Source organism: Poecilia mexicana, unplaced genomic scaffold (genome assembly GCF_051168715.1).
Source record: "Poecilia mexicana isolate PSO_F unplaced genomic scaffold, ASM5116871v1 scaffold_20, whole genome shotgun sequence".
In the NCBI taxonomy this organism is placed as follows: Eukaryota; Metazoa; Chordata; class Actinopteri; order Cyprinodontiformes; family Poeciliidae; genus Poecilia; species Poecilia mexicana.
In genome coordinates, this window is record NW_028263389.1 from 1772482 (window position 1) to 1792510 (window position 20029).

General features: G+C 45.0%; 1 protein-coding gene across 1 annotated transcript in view; it reads right to left on the reverse strand.

Annotated features, from left to right (window-relative positions):
• Nucleotides 1-20029, reverse strand: part of sspo (SCO-spondin) — a 76248-nt gene that overhangs the window by 25706 nt on the left and 30513 nt on the right. Inside the window, 37 exon segments of the mRNA XM_088001615.1 lie at nucleotides 90-229; nucleotides 403-558; nucleotides 785-961; nucleotides 1388-1558; nucleotides 1880-1926; nucleotides 2020-2172; nucleotides 2519-2756; nucleotides 3336-3470; nucleotides 3691-3858; nucleotides 3931-4137; nucleotides 4962-5126; nucleotides 6494-6714; nucleotides 6796-6941; nucleotides 7026-7192; nucleotides 8281-8433; nucleotides 8699-8757; nucleotides 8853-8952; nucleotides 9055-9255; nucleotides 9401-9571; nucleotides 10395-10595; nucleotides 11253-11299; nucleotides 11401-11570; nucleotides 11784-11863; nucleotides 12317-12487; nucleotides 12657-12895; nucleotides 13044-13138; nucleotides 13694-13830; nucleotides 14810-14941; nucleotides 15025-15195; nucleotides 15295-15341; nucleotides 16000-16255; nucleotides 16352-16522; nucleotides 17874-18077; nucleotides 18214-18305; nucleotides 19225-19350; nucleotides 19466-19595; nucleotides 19880-20002. Coding sequence (XP_087857741.1) covers nucleotides 90-229; nucleotides 403-558; nucleotides 785-961; nucleotides 1388-1558; nucleotides 1880-1926; nucleotides 2020-2172; nucleotides 2519-2756; nucleotides 3336-3470; nucleotides 3691-3858; nucleotides 3931-4137; nucleotides 4962-5126; nucleotides 6494-6714; nucleotides 6796-6941; nucleotides 7026-7192; nucleotides 8281-8433; nucleotides 8699-8757; nucleotides 8853-8952; nucleotides 9055-9255; nucleotides 9401-9571; nucleotides 10395-10595; nucleotides 11253-11299; nucleotides 11401-11570; nucleotides 11784-11863; nucleotides 12317-12487; nucleotides 12657-12895; nucleotides 13044-13138; nucleotides 13694-13830; nucleotides 14810-14941; nucleotides 15025-15195; nucleotides 15295-15341; nucleotides 16000-16255; nucleotides 16352-16522; nucleotides 17874-18077; nucleotides 18214-18305; nucleotides 19225-19350; nucleotides 19466-19595; nucleotides 19880-20002 — 5567 coding nt within the window.

Here is a 20029-nt window from a genome sequence, read left to right on the forward strand (position 1 = left end):
TTGATTTTTTTTAAGCAGTTTCATATTTTTTTCTTTATACAGTATTATATTTTGTACAATAAATATAAAATAGAATTAAATCAGATAAGAGAGTAGAAGTTGACCTGAGGGCAGTAGCAGCCAGGTGTGCACTCCCTGACCCCCAGACAAAGATCTTCTCTGCCCATCAGAGCACACTGCTTCTCACAAGGCGCTCCGCATGCCGAGTAAACAAACGGGGCTTCGCAGCCTGCAAACAGGAAGACACAACCGTTCATATGAGTTTTTGATTTTTTTATCGTGCACAAACTTCACAGCTTAAAAAGTGCCACACAAACAGAATCACTCAATCAGACACAGCAGGGAAGAATCTGAAAGGGAAGAGCTCAGTAAGCAGGAGGACCTCCAGAAAACCCAACTCACCGTCACACTGACTGAGGCCGCACACCTGGCTCTGGGTTTCTACAGGAGTGCACTGCTGCCCTCCGGTGGCTGAGGTGAGCGCTACGCGATATCGCTGCTGCCTCTGAGACTCGCACGAGCAGCGAGACCAAACGCTCCACGCGGACATGGGACATTCTGGAAAACAAAACGGACTTCTTCTACACACACATTTATTTCTGCCTGTGGTTTTCCTCAGTCTCTTACATAGCAGTTTGTGTCTTGTAACGTGACAAAAAATAACAAATTGCAAAGCAAAAGCTAAATAACATCTGGAATATTTGAAAATAATGCTAATTAATATTCCTTTGCAGCTTAATGACATCATAATACGGTCTTATCACGGGTTTTTCTGGCTCTGTACCGGGACACGGTCGGTGGTAACACAGCTGGGTCTCCTCTCTGTTCCTAACGGCCTCAGCTTCAGGGGGGCACGCCGCGTCCCCTCCCTCCTCACACACACACGCCCTGCGCCGAGACACCGACCCGGCGCCGCAGCTCCGGGAGCACGGTGACCATGGCGACCATGGGCAAAGGTCATCTGGAAGGGAATAAAAAATGAAAGAGATAAAAGGGGGGGAGCTGATATTTGAAGTTATCCAAACAGGAAGTAGCGGCAGGTTGAGAGGTTCAGCATGGTGTCAGAGTGTGTTTTAGGAAGACTCAGAGGTTCAGGAAGGTGTCAAACTCAAGGCCTGCGGGCCAGGACCAGACCACCATATCCATTTTTGTGGCCCTCTAGACCTCAGAAAGCCACATAAACACAAGTTCAAGATAACTGTTGTCTGCTTAAATATTATTTTATCAATCAAATCATACCAGTGGTTACTGAAAGCTTTATTTTAAGAATTTATTAATAGCTAGTTTTATCTACACATTCTGCCACTAACGGCCCTTTAAGGACTTTCATGATCTACATATGGCCCAAAATGAAGATGAGTTCGACGCCCCCCTGGTGTATACCAACCCACACATGGAGGCGTCTGGCAGTGCTGCGTTTCTCTGGCCGCTCCGCTGCAGAGCGAGCCGTTGTTTCGTGGCGGGGGGTTGATGCAGGCTCGGGTTCGGACCCGCGTCCCCTGGCTGCAGGTCACTGAGCAGTCAGACCACACTGACCAGGGCGTCCAGGCACCGTCAACTGCGAACACAAAGCATCCGGGCTGCCACCATTTCCTGAGGTATCAAGATTTTTAGACATGGGGGATAAGATTCCCTCTGATTCCATCTGGAGGTGTCACACTCACTTAACAAAGTTTGGATTTTCTTTACTTTTTCTGGCATTAGAGTCGCCACAGTTAGAGCAAAGCCTGAGAAGTGCACTACGGTATTTGTAAAACCTTAACTGGTCACAGTGCAGCATGAATGCAATTCAATGACAGACTAACCAGGTTACAACTTAACATTATTTTACACTGTTCCCCTACCTTTATGTCATCATTAGAGTGAATCTAGTGTCTACCTCTGCAGTCGATGTCTTGGCAGTAGATTCCCTCTGGGGTACAAATGCTGAGAAAAAAAACAGAGCATGGAAAAATGTGAAACAATGTTGATGCCTGAGCAGAAACGCCCTCTGCTCTCTCTCTTCCTCTTCCATCTCACCATTGCTGACACTCTCCCTGCAGCCAGGTGTCTCCCACTCTGAGTTCCTGTTTACCATGAAGGCAGAGAGGGGGGCAGGGTCCAGGGTTGCACGGTTTGTGCTGAACCTCCTCAAAGTTGCAGTCTGCTCCTTCGGTCTCTGGGACCCGGGATCTGACACAACGTACGAGACGGACTCAGCAAAGAAACTGTTTCTTGCTTCTCTGCCTAACAGAAAGATGGTAATAAGTAACTACAATGCAACGTGTCTTAAGTTCAATGACATGCTGCACTGAACTTATACTACAAATAATAACAGAAGGCTGCAGATGCAAGCTAATTCCACTTTCAGTCAACAGACTAATCCATCAATGTTGGGAGAGTTTATTCTGCAAGTGAGGCCCTAAAGGATCGATCCTTCTGTACCCTACAGACCCAACACTGTTCAGTTAAAGACTAAAGTGGTTTGCTGGCACGTAATGCAAAATGTCAACTCAACTCAGAGTGTCCACAACCTCACCTGTATCTGGTTCTCTGGCCCCACCCACAGGAAGTGCTGCAGGCTGCCCAGTTGGACCATGAGCTCCACGCGCAGGCGGGCAGGCAGCTGTGATTGGTGCAGAGCAGCCGGCCGTCAGAGCAGCTGCAGTTGTTGCAGTCCACCCGGTGCCAGCTACCGGCCGCCCACACGTCGCCCAGCGAGTCCACGCAGTCGCACTGCCACAGCTCCACACACACACTGTCCTGCTGCAACCGACCTGAACACACACACACACACACACACACACACCCCCACACACACACACACACACACACACACACACACACACAGCGAAATCTGTTCTAAAACTCAGCAGGTTTCAGGACGTTTCAACACACTGGAGATCCTGATGTGCATCTAGTCAAAATACACAACATTTGTAAATAGACCCTAGTACTGTATAATAACTAACTATAATCCTGGAAAACATGTAGTTATTTTATCTAACAAAAAATATTAGATTAGATTAAAAAATATATTCCCGATATTGGCAATTTAAAAAAATCCCTGGGGAAGATAAAAGATTCATCTTCCAGAACAGATTTTAGACAGAACTTTGACAATTTATGATACAAAAAGTCTATGTGGATCAAAGAAGCCACATAATATCCAACCAAATATTTTAATAAAACCGCTTTCATCAACTTTTACACGCCGTCACATGAACCTTCAAAGACGTGTTTAAGTCTGATCCATGTCAACAATAGCAAGAATAATTCATGCCTGTCCATCACCGGTGATACGAAACAAACACAAACAAAGACATGGCGTGTCTGAGTGTGGAGCGGTTCAGGACCTTGAGGGCAGCGGCAGCCGGGCTGACATTCGGTGCTGCCCTGGCACTCGATGCCCTGCTGGAGATCTGAGCAGCGCTGAGGACACTGGTTGGCACACGACACAAACTCCTGGCCAGTCGGACAGCCTCCATCATCTGATGGCACACACACACACGCACACACACACACACACACAGAAGGTCATGAATGTCCTGGGGATGCTGCCAGCTCCGTTTCTGCATCTCATGCCTCCCCAAGAATGCCGACTTTTCCAACACGGCCATATGCTGACTTAATGAGGCTTTGTTTGTGTGCAGGACGAGGACGTGGAAAGGTCACAGTGATCTACACATGGCCTGTTCTGCTCAGCCTCACCACAAGGTTTGGTGTTGCACGGCTTGACCTGGTTCTTCTCCCCCAGGCACTTCCTGCCCCCGTTCTTGGGCGGGGGGCTGGAGCAGGAGCGGGTGCGGATGGAGCGGCCGCCGCCACAGCGCTGGTCGCAGCGGGACCAGGGACTCCACCTGGACCAGCCTCCGTCCACTGTTTCACAGAGAGACATCAGGGCGTTGGCTCAAACTGAAGCGTACCAGCTGGGCGAGGCGCAGCACTGACCTCTGCAGGGACGGATGTTACAGAAGCGATGCTCCAGATTCCCTCCAACAATGTCCTCACACCAGGAACCGTTACCGGCAGGCTGGAGGAAGGTTCGGATCCTCTGCTGGTGACCCACCCCACAGGACCGAGAGCAGGACCCCCACGTCCCCCACTCCGTCCAGGAGCAGTTCTTTGGAGGGCAGGTGGCTCCTACACACACCTCACCTGCAGTTTAGAACAGAGTGTATTGTAAACAGTACAAATCTTTGCAGCTCATTCCCAATGTCTAATTATTAAACGATGCTCTTTCTAGTGCTTGTATATACAGATTATGATGACTGAGAAAACATGAAGACTACTGCAGTATACTACAGACTACTGGAGCACTGATTGCAGTTTACTGGCCAGTTACTGATTGATGGTCTCTAAAAAAACCTGACGTGGCAATTCCAGTTTTGGCCGATGATGATTTTTAAAGTTTTATAGCAGTTTTTGTTAGTTTGATAAGATCAATTTCACATGTAAGTATTGGCCGATCACACAAAATCTGGGTGCAGCCTTACTAGAGGTTACATGGCGTCTTTCCTGGTATATAGTTCAATACCAAATGTACCGGTAGCTTAAATTTGTTCTCATCTTGTCACATTACAACCTTAAATGTCAATGGAGTTTTTGGGATTTTCTTTTGGGAGGTCAACTCCAAGGTCATCCTAAACTCTGACCAACTGAAGAAATGCATGTTTCACTGCGGATGATGAGCAGAGACAGTCTTCTGCCAAACAGCTTACAAATATGAACCACTCTGTTGGTCTGCAGCTTAAAATCTCCCAAAGACATATTAAAGTTTGTGGTTCTAACTTCAGAAAGAGCGAAAAGGGCCTCTGTAACTGTTTTACCAAACAGGTTGGTTTTCTTTGGAACTAACCACACCCGCCGTTTCTTAATTATTGCTACATTTAAAAATCACAATACATTTTAAAAAAGTCAGCGTTTGTTCTGGGAGAAACCTGCCAAAAAATGACCCAGAGAGGGAACTGTGACAGTCAGACCTGGACACTGGGGCAGGTTGCACGCCTTCTCCTGGTGAGCGCTTCCAGAGCAGGGAGGTTTGGCACACAGTCGATGACGAGACTTTACAGCAGGGCTCTGAACGTCGGTGCAGGTTTTGGTGCAGGAGCTCCACAGCGACCACGAAGAGAAGCCGGAGTCCTCCTCTAAAGGAAAGACGACAAAGCAAATTTGGTTCTTGAGATCAAGTGGTGATCCTGACCGTTAACCGGCCAGTCGGAAAGACAAAGGTCTGATCTTTATCACTGAACATGACAATAAAGTGCTTCCACTTTAATAAAAGGTAAGTTATCTTCATTGACATGGTGAGGTGTTTATAAAGTAAAAGAAAGCATCTTTTACAGTGTTTTGGAACATGTCTTTTGGTCTTTCCCGTTTTAAGCGAGGTTGATATTTTCAGCAGGTAACAGGAAGGTTGAATGGCAGACTAAAAGTGGTTCATCTTTTTAAGATTCCAACCTCTTAAAAATGTTAAGTTAAAGTGTAACTAACTTATAAATTAACTTTTTTGTTTTGCTGATGAATATAAACAGGTTACCGAGGTTTCTACATGCCTCTCTGTGAATTTTGACATTTTTGTGGCAGCTTGTTTAGTTAATTACCTTACATACTGTTAGTTCAGAAATCTAGATCAAACTTAGATCTACTTTATAGAATCAAACATGAAGAACCAACATCTAATTTTGTCAGTACAAGAATCCATAGAAACCCCTACTAGTTTATAAACTATGGTCTACTTATTCTCATTAAACATGGGGAACCATTATGTAGTTACTTTTTTGTCTTTCTTTTGGTTTGTTGTTTTGTTTGAATTACTTTCTAATTCATGTGAAGCACTTTGAACTGCCTTGTTGCTGAAAATGTGCTACATAAATAAAATGATCTTACCTAGTTCTGTAATAATGGCCTAAAACCATCTCTGCACTAAACTTCTGAGCTTGCTAGGTGGCTACTGCAGCTCAGTTCTCCTATTGTTTACATCAATTTACATCACATAATACTGTGTTTGGGTATAAAACTACCTCACTCAGACACATGGTTATGTCAGGTGGGGTTAGTTACACTTTAAGGTAAGGAGAGACAGTCTGAGTAATGCTAGCTCGCTAACATAAGAGGCTAAACTCAACAAGGATTTTCATTTACGTGGTGTTGTTTCTGCGCTAGCATGAACACAGGAGGTAAGCTGAACATTTTTTAAATGTCATTTTGTCTTCTAGTTTTATAGCTCTTAAAGCGAAACTAGAATTAGCTGAAATTGCAGTTGGCAGGTCAAAGCTGTTGGAAAAACAGAGAATGAGTATAGACAAAAAAAAAAAGATCAGGGCATCTCTAGAGAAATCGACCAGCATGTACAGTAAAATAAAGAAGATTACAAATGTTTAAATTAAAGCAAAGATGCTACCTGGAATAGTTGGCTCCACTGTTGGAACAACAGTAGCTGAAAAAAAAAAAAATCTTGTAACCATAGAACAAATCATTTCATCAACAAACTTTCTCTCAGGTTAACCCCCACCTGGACAGTCAGGGGCCTGGCAGTAGGTGGTCTCCTGGCGGGGCCCCTGACAGTCTCTCCCACCGTGGGCCGGGGCCGGCTCTGTGCAGGTCCTGGAGCGAGCCTTCACTCCCAGGCCTCCACAGGAGAGCGAGCAGGGGCTCCAGGGGCCCCAGGCTGACAACCCACCGTCGATGGGGCAGAGCTCCAGCGAACAGTTCCACATGCCATGCTCACAGCCACTACAGGAAACAGAACCCGATCCCAGGGTAAATCATAGACCTGTTCAGCAAATCAGACCAACTTAAACACGTTGGGCTCACCAGGTGCTGCAGTCGTGCGTAAGTTCATCTCCAGACATGAGCTCCATCCCTTCTGAGACGTTGTTGGAGAGCAGAGATGATACGGGTGTGACAGACACGCTCTGCAGGCGGGCCAGGAACTCTCCATCCACCAGACATGGACACTCCTGAAACACACAGGCCACATGGGGTCAGTCTGTTCAGTCTCAACCCATCCTCAACTGCCCAGCCTGAAGTTGCTCAGGACCCACCGGCGTACACGTTCCACGGTGCTGGTAGGTGTGCGGGGGGCAGTGGCAGCCTTCGTCACAGCTGTCAGAGTAGCAGCCCTCTCTGCCACTGACCTGAGCGCAGCTGAAGGGACAGCCCTCTCCACGCTCACACTCCCTGTATAGCTTACCGGGGGGGCACCCCACATCTTCACAACGGCATGGCATGCAAAAAACACACACAAGTCACTTTATAGAGATTATTTGTGTAGCAGCATTTTTCAAAGAATGACAAAGTACTGCAAAAACGAGGAGGAACACAGCATGAGAAAATATGTGGAAACATCTAAGTGAATATTTGCAGCGTATAACTTATAAAAATCTTTTTTTTCCATATTTGTTAAAACTGTCACCATGTTGTAACAGTGTGCTGCTACGACATTATGAGACATAATCTGTGAAAAGATGGAGTCCTCCAGGTTCTTTCAGTGCTACTGTAGCGGTTCAACAGAAAACAACCAATCAGATCCAGGAGGAGGGTCTTAGCGCTGGTAATCACTCTCGTGAACGCAATGCTAAATGTGCTAATGGCAGAAAAACAACTTACCGCTACAGGGCTTTGCTAACTAGCCTTAGTATTTATGGTGGGCTATGTTGGTAACTAGCTGTAGTGTAGCACAGAGCAAGTGAGACGATGTGAGCAGCTCACACGCGAGAGTGATTGACAGCACTAAAACCTTCCTCCTTTCTCTGATTGGTTGTTTCTGACTTGAGTGGTGCAGTTAGTACTGGGAGCACTGGGAGAAGGAGCTAAAGGTTTTCACAGGTAAAACAGAAAAAATCACTTTCAGGATCAAAAGGTTACATCAGAATCAGCTTGATCAGCTTTATGGAATGAAGCTCCAGGAAGATGGAGCTGTTAAAGCAACACACCACATTTCACAAGTTTAACTGAACAGACCAATCTTTGATACCTGGATTTCACTTATAACACGAGTAATGTTTTCAGAAGCAAGTGAATTATCTCTGTCTCCCAGTCAAGGTGGACAGAATCTGAAATGCAAAAACTCCAAAACAAAAATACAATTGCATATCATCAGCATACAGACACATAATCTATTGAGACTACACTGAGTTGGAATACAGTAGAGCCCAAAACAGGATCTTGAGGAACCTCACAAGATAATCCATGCCATTCCCCATGTGACTTTACTCCTGCAAACATGGAAATCTGACTGACTGTCAGATTTCAGAGCAGGGAAAAAATCACACATAAGGTTCAGAAACTCAGACCCACCAAGGCAGACTTGTGTGTTGCACATTTTGCTCTGGCGACTGACGCCATGGCAAGGGGGAGAGGTGCAGGTACGAGAACGGGACTGCTGCCCTCCGCCGCAGCTCACCGAGCAAGAAGACCACTGAGACCAGAGCAGCCAAGGGCCCACCGAGTCTGGACACAAAACAGACCAGTACTCTAAATATTCTGTGTAAAGTTTGTAGTTAAACTGAAGGTAGAATTAATTTAGAAATGCTAGCTTGTAGTAGACGACTACCTGTGCACATTTGCATGTTGCAGTCCTTCTTCTGCTCCGCTGTACCCAGGCAGCCTCTGCCGCCGGCCTGAGGGGCCGGGTTGTCGCACAGACGCCTCCTGAACGTCACGCCTCCGCCACAAGGAACAGAGCACTCGGACCAGGGTCCCCATTGGCCCCAGCCACCGTCCACATGGCAACCGGGAACAGACCGGCACTGCAAAACGCCACCCTCACACGAGCTGAGGAATAAAGAAGCATAATCGATAGATGAGGAATCGATACTGAACTTCTCAAAGTCCTGAATGGATTGTCATCATTGAAGAAACAGGTTTACCAGTTTTTGCAGTCACTGATGATGACATCCCCTGGATTTGCAAACTGCCAGTCATATCCACCAGGCCACACCCATGACGCGTTCCTGGAATCCAAACCATCTTGGCAGAGAAATACACAGTTTTATGTTTCTGACATGAACAACAGATCTCTGTTTTTGATTCTTTCAAGCGATTTCCACGTAAACGGAAGACGTGTCGAACCGGTAGCTGAGCCGTTGTGGTATTTGCAGCGGCACTCCTGTCTGGCCACGCACACTTCGTCCTGCAGCAGCATGTCGCCTGGACAACCACAGGTCCGGATGCACCGGGGGGAGTCCAAGCAGTCCGTGTCGCCGTGGAGATCTGAACAGGAGCGAGCGCAAGGCTTCCCACACGGCCATTCCTCCTGACCACCACCGCAGTCTGAGAAACACAAATGAATCTAACTTTTAACAAAGACGGCGGGAAAAGGCGCTACGGCGTGTGAAGAGGCAACTTCTCAGACTTGGTGAGCATCTCTGTGTTTAAACACAGATGCGGTCAGAATGAAAGCTCTCAGCGGGCCGACCTGGGCAGACAGTGGCGTTGTCGTGACATCTGCGGCTCTGCCGGCTCTCGCCCAGACAGGGGAGGCCACCAAACCTGGCAGGGGGACTGTTGCACTGTCTGGTACGAACGGACGAGCCGGCACACCCATCGCACTCTGACCAGGCAGACCAGGAACTCCAGGAACCGTGAACTATCAGTGGAACACACACACAAAGAAAACTGTAAGACCGGCATCTGAGTGAATAAATAGCTGACATGAATTATCCTACCAGCAGATCTGTCAGAGAGGACTAAAAGTGAAAAAGTACACAGTGAAATCAAAATTAAATGTTAGCAAAGCAGCCCAGCTAACCGGGAGTAAAACTGAAAGTCTTTCTTGCGGTGGGAATCATACTTTCCGCAATAATATGAGGTTTTTTCTAAGGTTTTTCCATTTATAGTAATATCTGAAGTTTTATATGTTTTTCTTGAGGATAGAAATGCACCACAAACCTTCTCTTTCCATCATTTCTAAGATATAATAAAATGTTTCGCAAGAAGAAAGAGAAAATACATCCAAACTATTTGGACTATTTCCAAGTTATTTTTGCAGGGTATTAAAGTCACATTTGACAGTTTTGATTGTGTCTTTTCTGTGATGGTCATCTGAAGGGTTAATAAAGGGACGTTTTCATGTGCAGTTCCATCTCTATAATTGCAGTAAGCAATATTTGCTTATTGAAAGGGAACACACAAGTTTTGTGAGGTAATGAAAAAGAAAATAAATTCCCATGTACCATCGGGGGCTCCATAAGAAACACCCTGAATGTGTCTAAAATTATAATAGAAAAATAAATATTTGTTTAAAGTCACAGTTCTAACCTTTTTGTTTTATCTGTTTTATCCTGTCAACAGTGGCAGATTGTTTCTACTGGGTCACCTGATCAGATAGCTAACTTTTTTTACCAAAACTATTTTTGTACCAACAGCTTTTTAAAACTTCTGTCTCCACTCTGTTTTTGTCGGGATCTTACTTGGGCAGAACGTGACGACAGGGCAGGGCTGTCGCTGTATTTGCGCTCCGATCCCGTTGTGTGTTTCCTGTTCTCCAGGACAGGGGTCTCCCCCAGCTTTAGGTTCAGGACAGCTGCAGCTCCTGTAGCGGGACACCGACTCCGCCCCACAGGTTCTGGAGCAGGGGGTCCACTCTGACCACTCACACCACCCACCCGACACTAGGAAACAGAGACGTACCAATTAGTTCCAGCTAGTTTAGAAGTGAAAATTTGTCACAGGAGGAACGATCGAGAGTCAGCACACAGCTTCAGTTATTACAGCTAGAAACTAGAGATGAGGCCTGAAACCTGGGTGTAGTGATGAACTCTGACCTGAACCTCCAGAGACACATAAAGACAGTCGGCCTTCTATCACCTGAAGAACATCACCAGGATTAAAGAACTAATGACTCAGCAAGATGTAGAGAAACTCATCTGTAGATTTATCTTTAGTCGCATTGATTACAGCAACAGTGTCTTTACACTGTCTGCCTAAAAAAAAAAAAAAAAATTAAAATCAATCCCCCAGCAGCAGCGTTCTGGATCTGATCAACTGCTGCTGTTGTTCTGACTAAAACCAGGATTCAGCTTCTATGCACCACAAATCTAGAACAAACTTCTGGAAAACAGTTCCTTTAAATCTAGACTAAAACCCTGTTTAGAGTTTCATAATAAATGAAACACTGACCAACATTTTTATGTTTATTGACGGCAATATTTCAACTGTAGTTTTATTGTGTTTTTATGGTGTAAAGCACTTTGAAGTGACTTGTTTCTGAAATGTGCTATAAAAATAAACTTGATTGATTGACTGACCTTTAAGGTGACCTTACCCACCTGAACACGGCTCTCTGGTGCAGTTGAACTTGCCACCCTGACATGTGCTGCAACACAGAGAAACAGAGCTGATGCTTCAAATCTGCAGATTTATAATCAGTAAAGCATCAGAAACTCAATGAGTTCCTTCAGTCTACATCGTTCTGACCAGCTGTTGCAGCCATCAGGGGCCTCAGTGGACTCTCCTGGCTCCACACGACGCCCAGTGTTTATGTCCAAGCAGGGACAGCCATCCCTCGCTAGGCAGACCGTCCCATTGGCTGAGAGGACCTTCCCGTCAGTGCAGTAGCAGCCCGGCTCACATTGCCACTCACAGTGCTGGGAGATGAGCCAGGATATCGGTTTATATCAACAGGATGAAAGTACAGAGTACAGAGCTTTCAAAACTACACTTTAAACTTTTTAACATTTTGTCACGTCACACCGCCCAACTTTACTGTTCAATGAAAATTTTGGAAACGTGACATGCATTTTTATTCAAACACAGAAGGAAACATGTTAAAGACGAGCACTCTGCTGGGCTACACTTACTGACAGGTCGTCACAGGACCGAGGGCAGGACGGCCCACAGCTGCTGAAAACCGTTCCTGGCACCTTGGAGCAAGGCGGCACTGGAGCAAACAGACGGAAAAACTGGGAGGAAATTCTTTACAGTACGTTACACACTGGAGACATCTTATTATTTTAAATGGGCTTGCCTCTTTTCATCTTTAGGATCTTTTCAAACTTCAATCTGTATCCAGAACTTTGAGATCAAATGAGTTGCTATTGAATCTCCTCGCAGGAGATCGGGCGTTCTCCGCTGCTGCTCCTGCTCTCTAGAATAAGTTTCCTTTCCTCCTTAAAGCTTATTTTTATTCGCTGACTTGAGGCCCGATACTGTAACTTTTCTATTGTGACATTTCAGTTTTATTTTCTCTTCATTAATTGATCCTGCTGTGTTATTGTCTTTGTGCTGCACTTTGAAGCAGTTTTAAGTTGTTTTCTAAAAGTGCTGTATGAATAAACTTGACATTGACTTGACAAATGAAATGTACGTCATGAGCCGAGTTCCTCCAGGCTACCTGGACAGTGGTCGGTGTTACAGGCCCTGACTTCTGTCCCCAGCCCCTCGCAGTAGCTCCCGGCCCCCTCAGGACTGGGCGAGTCACAGAGTCTCCTCCGGCTCTGGATCCCTCCACCGCACGACTTGGAGCAGTCGGTCCAGTCACTCCACCGACTCCAGGCCCCGTCAACTACAGACGAGCCATTACAAAAAATAAAATTACTAAAAGAAGCACGTTTGGTTTACTGCAACTGTAAATGCATCAAACTGGATCATTCAGTGCAGCAGAACACTCCGATGCCACCTTGTGTGCTGTTGGTAAAGTTCATGAACCAAAACTCAACACGTGGTTTGCTCACGGTCACACGGGGGGACGATGCAGACTTGATCCTCGCGGTGAGGACCAAGACACGGGAGTCCACTGCCTGACCGCTGGGGACTGGAGCAGAACCGGTACCGAGACTGGAGACCCGCTCCACACGACACTGAGCACCGACTCCAGGGAGTCCATGATGACCACTGGCCGTCCACTGGACACGCGTCACACAACGATGGCGTGTAAACATTACGGGGTTCTACATGTTAGAATATTTTCCAGCTCCAAGTCGTGCGTCTTACCATTGCAGCTGACCCGAGAGCAGTTTACCAGCCTTCCTCTTTCACAGGTACTGCAATGTTAGAAACATGTCTGTCACTTTAACTCTCCCTTAACACGCTTAGAGTTAGCTTGTGCTGCATTTTCCTACCAGTTCTTGCATTTGTTGGGCAGAGTGTCTCCAGGTTTGGATGGCTCTCTACCGGCATCACAGGGACAGTCTGACTGAAGAACACACTTACTGTCCTGAAAATAGAAAAGCTTCACAGCTCTTTGAACTTCAGCAGACAGATGCTGTACTGGGAGCTGACTTTTTTCAGTTAAAAATGATTGCAAGGGTGAAGCCGTCCCTGTACTTTGGTGACCTCGACAAGGTCAGTTAGGCCTTCATTACACTGGATTAGCACAGGTCATCTGCATGCAGCTTGTCCAGCAGGACCACATCACTCCCCTCCCAAAGAAGCAGCAGCTGCTTCTGTTTTGGGATTGATTCTGAGGCATCTTCCTTCCTGCTTATTTTTAAATCTTAAAATGAACCGACACCTCATCACCTGAATGATCTTGATATTTCCAGACTCAAGTTAAAAAGTGGAGGACACTGCATGGGCTTTTGCAGCTGCTGCTCCAGAACTATGTGATAAATTCATCTTGCATCTTCATCACTGAAATATTTTTATTCGTTTTTCTAAACCTGTCTGAATTGATGTTGCTTCTTTATGTGACTTCATTCGATTGTCTCATGATGAGTTGTAGAGCACTTTGGTCAACTGTTGTTGCTTTGACATGAGCTTTATGACCGACCTGCAGGACAGTCCCATGTGGACACTGGCAGCCTGGAGTGCAGTTCCTGCTCAGGTTCAGAGTGAGGTCAGTACAGGTCACAGGTCCCACCACACACTGTGTCCACTGCTGGCCTGGAGGACAAGTCCTGCCCCCACCTGACAGCATACGAGTCAAATAAAAACAAGAAATACAACTCACAATAGATTACCTATATGTAGTGTTTTAGAGACTACAATGTATTAGTTAAAGTATAACGATTCAATCATTCTTGGCAGAAACGCGTAAAAACAACTAACAGTGGGGTCAGGAGCAATTTAGGAAAAATTTAAGAATTTAGGAAAAAATAATTGTATTATTCATAAGTGATGACTACAATTGGAGGCCACTACCAGTATTTGATTAAAGAAAAAATAAAACACTTAAAAAATTTCTGAAAAAACTCTGGGAATGATTAAATTCTAAAACACAGACCAGCACTCGCATATGACAGCAGCTATGCACAAACATGGCATTAACACTTTTGAAGAAACCGTTTTTTACATGATGAATTTGAAGTGAGAATAGCTCAACTTCGAACGCTATTCCTGAGTGAACACAAAAAATAACCTGAGAAACTTTGAGGACAAACTTCAGCCATTCTATGTAGAAAAGAGCTGAGGGTAAAGTACTGAGTGCTTTCTGTCTGCGTTGGCAGATACTGACATGTGAACATCTCCTCTTGCTTCAAACTTAAAACAAACTAAGGGCTCAATCCATAACCAGAAAAAAGTAGTAATGAAGTGGAACTGCTCTGAGTTTGCAGGTATAACAGAGGAATTGACTCAAACTCTAGTCACTTCTAATTTTCCTCTCTGATTCTGTGTTTAGGCAACTAGGCCAGTAATAACATTAAGAAAGTCTGTTTTACCTGAATAATGTCAGCTGACAAAATATGAGAGTATTTTGTTATTTTCAAGGAATATTTAAAGTATTTTTAGATGATTTAAGAAGGACCAGAGTTGGTAGCGAATCATGTTGGTTCCTCATTTCTTTCTGGTGCAAAAATACAATTTTTAAGTAGCAACTACAGCTACATATGTATGAGGAGAGCCCACTTATTGAAGGAACAATAACTGATCAGATCAGTGTTACCACACGGCTGCAGGTTACAGGCGCTGAACTGCTGGGCTGTGCCGTGGGTCCTGATTGGCCCGCGGGTCCGGGTCCGGTAACCTCCTCCGCACGTCACAGAGCACTCCGACCACAAGCTCCACGGTTCTCTGATACCTTCAGACACATCACGACACCCGTATCCTTCATGCATCCATTCCACATCGCTTTGACACTGTCAGTGATGTGGTTGTTCTCACCCAGACAGGGCTCGACGCTGCAGGTATCGACGCCGACTCTCTCTCCTTTGCAGGGACGACCTCCGAAGGCTGGCGGAGGATTGGTTCCTGAGCGGTACCGCCGTCTGATACCCACATCGCACGTCCGAGTGCAGGCGCTCCACTGTGTCCAGCTGCTCCAACCACAGTCCACTTTGACACAAAATAACAAAGCAAAAATAATAAAAAAATACAAATAAGCAAAACAAAATAAAATAAAATAAAAAAAACAGTCCACCACACTGTACTCACCTGGGCATGAAGTAGACCCACACTCCATTTCTCCATCAGTGCAGGTACTGTTTACGTGACAGAAGGAGTTAAAGCTGCAGTATTTAACTTTTATACAAATATTTATTTTGCATCTTTGTTGAAACCCTCATTATGTGACTCGTGACAGTCTGATATGAGACATAACCTGTGGAAAAAAATCTAGCTCCTCTATCTTCTCCCTGTACTGACTAGAAACAACAAATCAGAGCCAGGAGGCGGGTCTTATTGCTGAGAACCATCCTTCATGTGATGCAGCTCATCCCTCTCTCTGCTCCTCTCTTGCTCTCTGCTGTGCTGCAGCTAGAAGAGCCTGTTGTAAATGCTAATGCTAGTTAGCATGGCCACCGATGACGATTTTCCTGTAACAGAAAAGCAGTTTCTCCACCAGTAACACATTTAGCAGCGAGTACATGAGGTTGATTGACAGCACGAAGGCCTTCCCCCTGACTCTGATTGGTTGTTTAAGGTTGGGAGTGGTTCATTTCTTCATACAGCAACAGCAGCTCAGGGAGGTGGAGGAGATCGATCTTTTCACAGATTCGCTGTCTCATAGCAAACTGTCATGACATGGTGACAGTTTTAACAAATAAATAAAAAACATTTTTTAATGCAGCTTTAATGAAAAACGTTCCAACAGAAACAGGACTTGTGGTCTGAAGTGAAAGAATTGCTAAAGAGGGGTACCAGTTGTTACAGGCGTCAGCAGGCAGGGTGGCTCCTGCTGGGTGCATCTCCCCCTGGTGGTAACAGGGGCACTGCGCCAGAGGGACACAGCTGCTGTTGAACAGGTAGAACCCCGGGGCGCAGTGGCAGCCGTCGTAACAGGAGGTGGCGCACTGAACGTCTGCGGAGGTCATGTCCATGCACACCCTCGGACACGCCCCGCCCTGAGCCTCACACTCTGCTGCTGTCATGTAGGTCATGCCCTCTGGACACACACCTAAAGGGAAACAAACACACACTCAGTACACCGAGTCTGCTGACACAGAAAACAAACCAAAGAGTGTGAGGACAATGTTTTCTGCATGTGTAGAACCTGAACAGGGATGGGAGTTGCAGTCTTTTGTTTGTATGTGAGGCCCAGAGCAGTTACTGCCCCCATGCTGTGGCATCGGTGAACTGCAGAGCCTCTTCCTCATCTGGACGCCAGAGTCACAGTCAGACGAACAGCGAGACCAGTGGGACCAGAGCGACCAGCCTCCGTGCACTGGAAGAACACGGCTAAAGTTAGCATGTTAAAGGAGAAGTTCACAATTTTTGAAGTGATATTCTTTCAAAAGGTTATAAGCAGTTCAAATTTGACCTGCCTTAGATGAATCTCTGCATCTTCATTTAATAAAAATACAGACTAATCGGTACCGGAGGCAAAGACTAAGCTAGCATGAGAAGGACCAACACCAAAGTGAGCTGTTACCGTTAGCAACTCAAACCTCAAAATGATTTTTGTGGTTTATTTAAATTAAAAATAGTTTGTGAATTTTTTTTACTAGCTTTGCAATAAATTGTTAAAATAAAACTATGTTTAAATTAAAAAAAAGTAGAAAAATTATTGTAGGTTAAAAGAAAAAAGTAATCCGGTGTTTGTGTTAGTAAATATTTTTGGGTCAAATGTTTTTTATTTTATTGGTCTACAAGATGTTTTTTTTTTTTTTTCCTAAAGTGAAAATGTTCTTCAAAAAGCTTTGCTTTATTTAACCGAGCTGAATCGGTTAAATAAATAGTCTATTCTACTTCTTTTTTTGTCATTTATGGATCAGTAAATTAACAGGGTGGAGAGAGAGAGGGGGAAAAATGCAGCAAATGCTTTGAGACCAGGAATCGAATACAGGATAACGTCATCTATCATGAGACAAAAGTGCAATAAATCAAACTTTCAACACGCACCTAGGTAGAATGTCATAATGAAACACAGATTTACAAGTTATAAAACACAGCAAAAAGTAATTTTTCATGCCGTTATAAACCAACTTTCTGAACATCTAAAAATTGCTTACTCAGGCCTTGAACTTTGCCATCCGTCATTGAACAAAATCATGTGTAGGAAGTCATGTAAAAAGTAGCCGTTTGCTGGGATTTTTACCATATTTTACAGCATGTCTTAAACCAGATGTTTGGTAAAAGTGATTATTGGTGGCAGTTTTGGCCTCTGCTCATGGTGACTCAGCTCCATCAGCTGAGTCACCCCAAAAATCATCTTTTGAGTAAAAAGCCCTTCCATAATATTAAACCCAAGGCACAAAAACAAGTCTATTAAAGAAAAAATACTTTGTGTTGTAGTTAACATTTTCATTTTAGAAGATCTAAACTGATCAGTAAAAACAATTCCACCTAAACAATTTCAAAAGTAGCCATCTGAATAAGGTCTATTTGCTGGAGGGCCACATTTGAACACCAAATACGAGCGTCATCCACGTCAGCTGAAACATGAACTGCTCATAGTCTCCTAGACCTCAAATATCATGAACTCTCTCTTTAAGGACAGAAATGTACAATTATTTGATTGCACATATGTATGCACATATTCTGTTTATGTGCATACAGGATGAAGGGTTCTGTACCTGGACAGTGCTCGGTGTTGCAGGGCTCATGCTCTTCATCGTCTCCATCACACACAGGTTGTGTGTATGTGCGGTTGAAAGCCGGGGATGTTTGGTTGCAGCTGCGAAATCGCCGTCTGATTCCCACATCGTCCACGTCACTGAAACATGTCTTAGTGCACTCTGACCAGCTGGTCCATCTACTCCATGTGCCACCTGGTAGAACTGTGCAACATGGAGAAAACTGTGGAACACGGCTCATACATGAGGTGAAACTGTCAGACTAGAAACAATTAAGTTGTTAAAAAAACAAAAGCCACAAAACAATTCAGCTGAGTGAGAGTGAGTGAGTGTCAGATACCAGGGAGACATGGGATGGAACAGCGTCGGGACTCAGAGGCGTCTCCCGAACAGGGCTGAGCTCTGATTGGTCCAGCTGAGATCAGCGCAGACCTGAGGAGAGGGAAATTAGCTTTGATAAGATCTCATTCGTCTTTATCTTCATCATTTTCTGCTATTAACCTTAGAGAGGGAAGTGCTGCTGTCCAACAGTCTGGTAAAGGTCAGAGGTCATTTCCTAAATACTTGAAGTCCATTATTCACAGGTGGAAGACAGAAGGGACAGCTGGAAATATTTCAAGCAGTGAACATCTCACCGATTTCACCCCAAGGTTAGACTAATACTGAAACCCAGTAGCTCTATTTCAGACTTCACATGGATCACTGAGCATTATTATGTTGTCATTCTTAACACAACAGGAAAAGACTGAATGAGTATGGATTGTTTGGAAGGGTTGTCAAAGTTCTATCTGAAACCACAAGATTTCTACATCTATGTTTGCTGGACAGATGAGACCAAAGTAGAGATGTTTAGCCAAGATACACAGAAAAACAAAACAGCCCAAACACCTTGTCCCAGATATCAAGCACGACGGAGGAGAGGTAATCATTTGGGATTGTCATACAGACATTGAATTTGGCTCGGTCTACTTTTTCCACATAGAGAACTTCTCCATTTTGGCTACAATGTGTTTCTGTATTCAGACTGTTAGAAATAAACACTTTGGGAACCTGCTGAAAACCAGATTGTCGTCTCCTCATACATAAAACTCTGCAGCTTTGACTGGCACTGCAGTTTGGGATCAGTTTGTTAGCATCTGCTCGTTCGGTGGACAAATGAAAAGTAATGGGAACAGAGTGCTTTGAGTAAAATGTTGCATCTGATGGGAGAAGCAGGAAGATGATGGTGAAGAGTAAACTCAAACCAAAGAACAATTTTCTTAAAAAAAGCCACAAAGGCAGTGAAATGCTGATACTCTAAGGGTCTATCAGTACCTTATACCCTGAACTACACAGAAACAAACATGCTCACCTGTATCGTTGCTGCATCCCCACACCGCACGTCACATCACATGGAGACCATGCAGACCAGGCGGACCACTGGCAGGCCTCCAGACATCTAGAAGTGTCACAGGTGACCTGCCCTTCTCTGCACATGCTGATGTCAAATAAGCATTCCAACAAGCCACTCATTGTTATTCACAATAAAAAAAAAATCTCTTTTTACACATGTTTTTCACGTTAATATTTGAAGATGTGTCTGTATCTCTCACCACGTGGTGCACTGATCTCTGCTGATCACCTGCCCAGGCTGCAGGGCTTCATCATCCCAGTGACAGACGCACTGGCTGGAGTTCACACATCGGCCATCCTGAAGGTACAGCCCATAAGGACAGCGGCAGCCTGGGGAAAGACACCATTTATGGCAAAAGTTTGCTCTGATCCAAAACACCCTGAAGGGAATTCATTTCCCTCCTGTCCTGAGAATCACCAAAAGGTAAGATGGAAGGTGTTGCTGAGGGATCGGATGCATGTTTTTCCTTCTTTGACCTGTTAACCCTTGACAAAATCTGGCAGAAGAAGAATCCAATGGGTGGATAGTAACTGCTGGAAGAAAAACTCAGCTTTTGTCGTAAAAGCCATATGCAGCTTAAATTAAATGTGAAAAGCATGCTTCTGAGTCTTACCGATGACACATGTTGCAGAGCAGTTGCTGGTCATGCTGAGGTCTGAGCAGGTGGGAGGACAGGGATCAACCCGTCCAGCTCGGCAATCTTCTTCTTTCACCAGCACCATGCCGCTGACGCAGCCTGTTGGTCAGGTTGTTAATGGAGTTA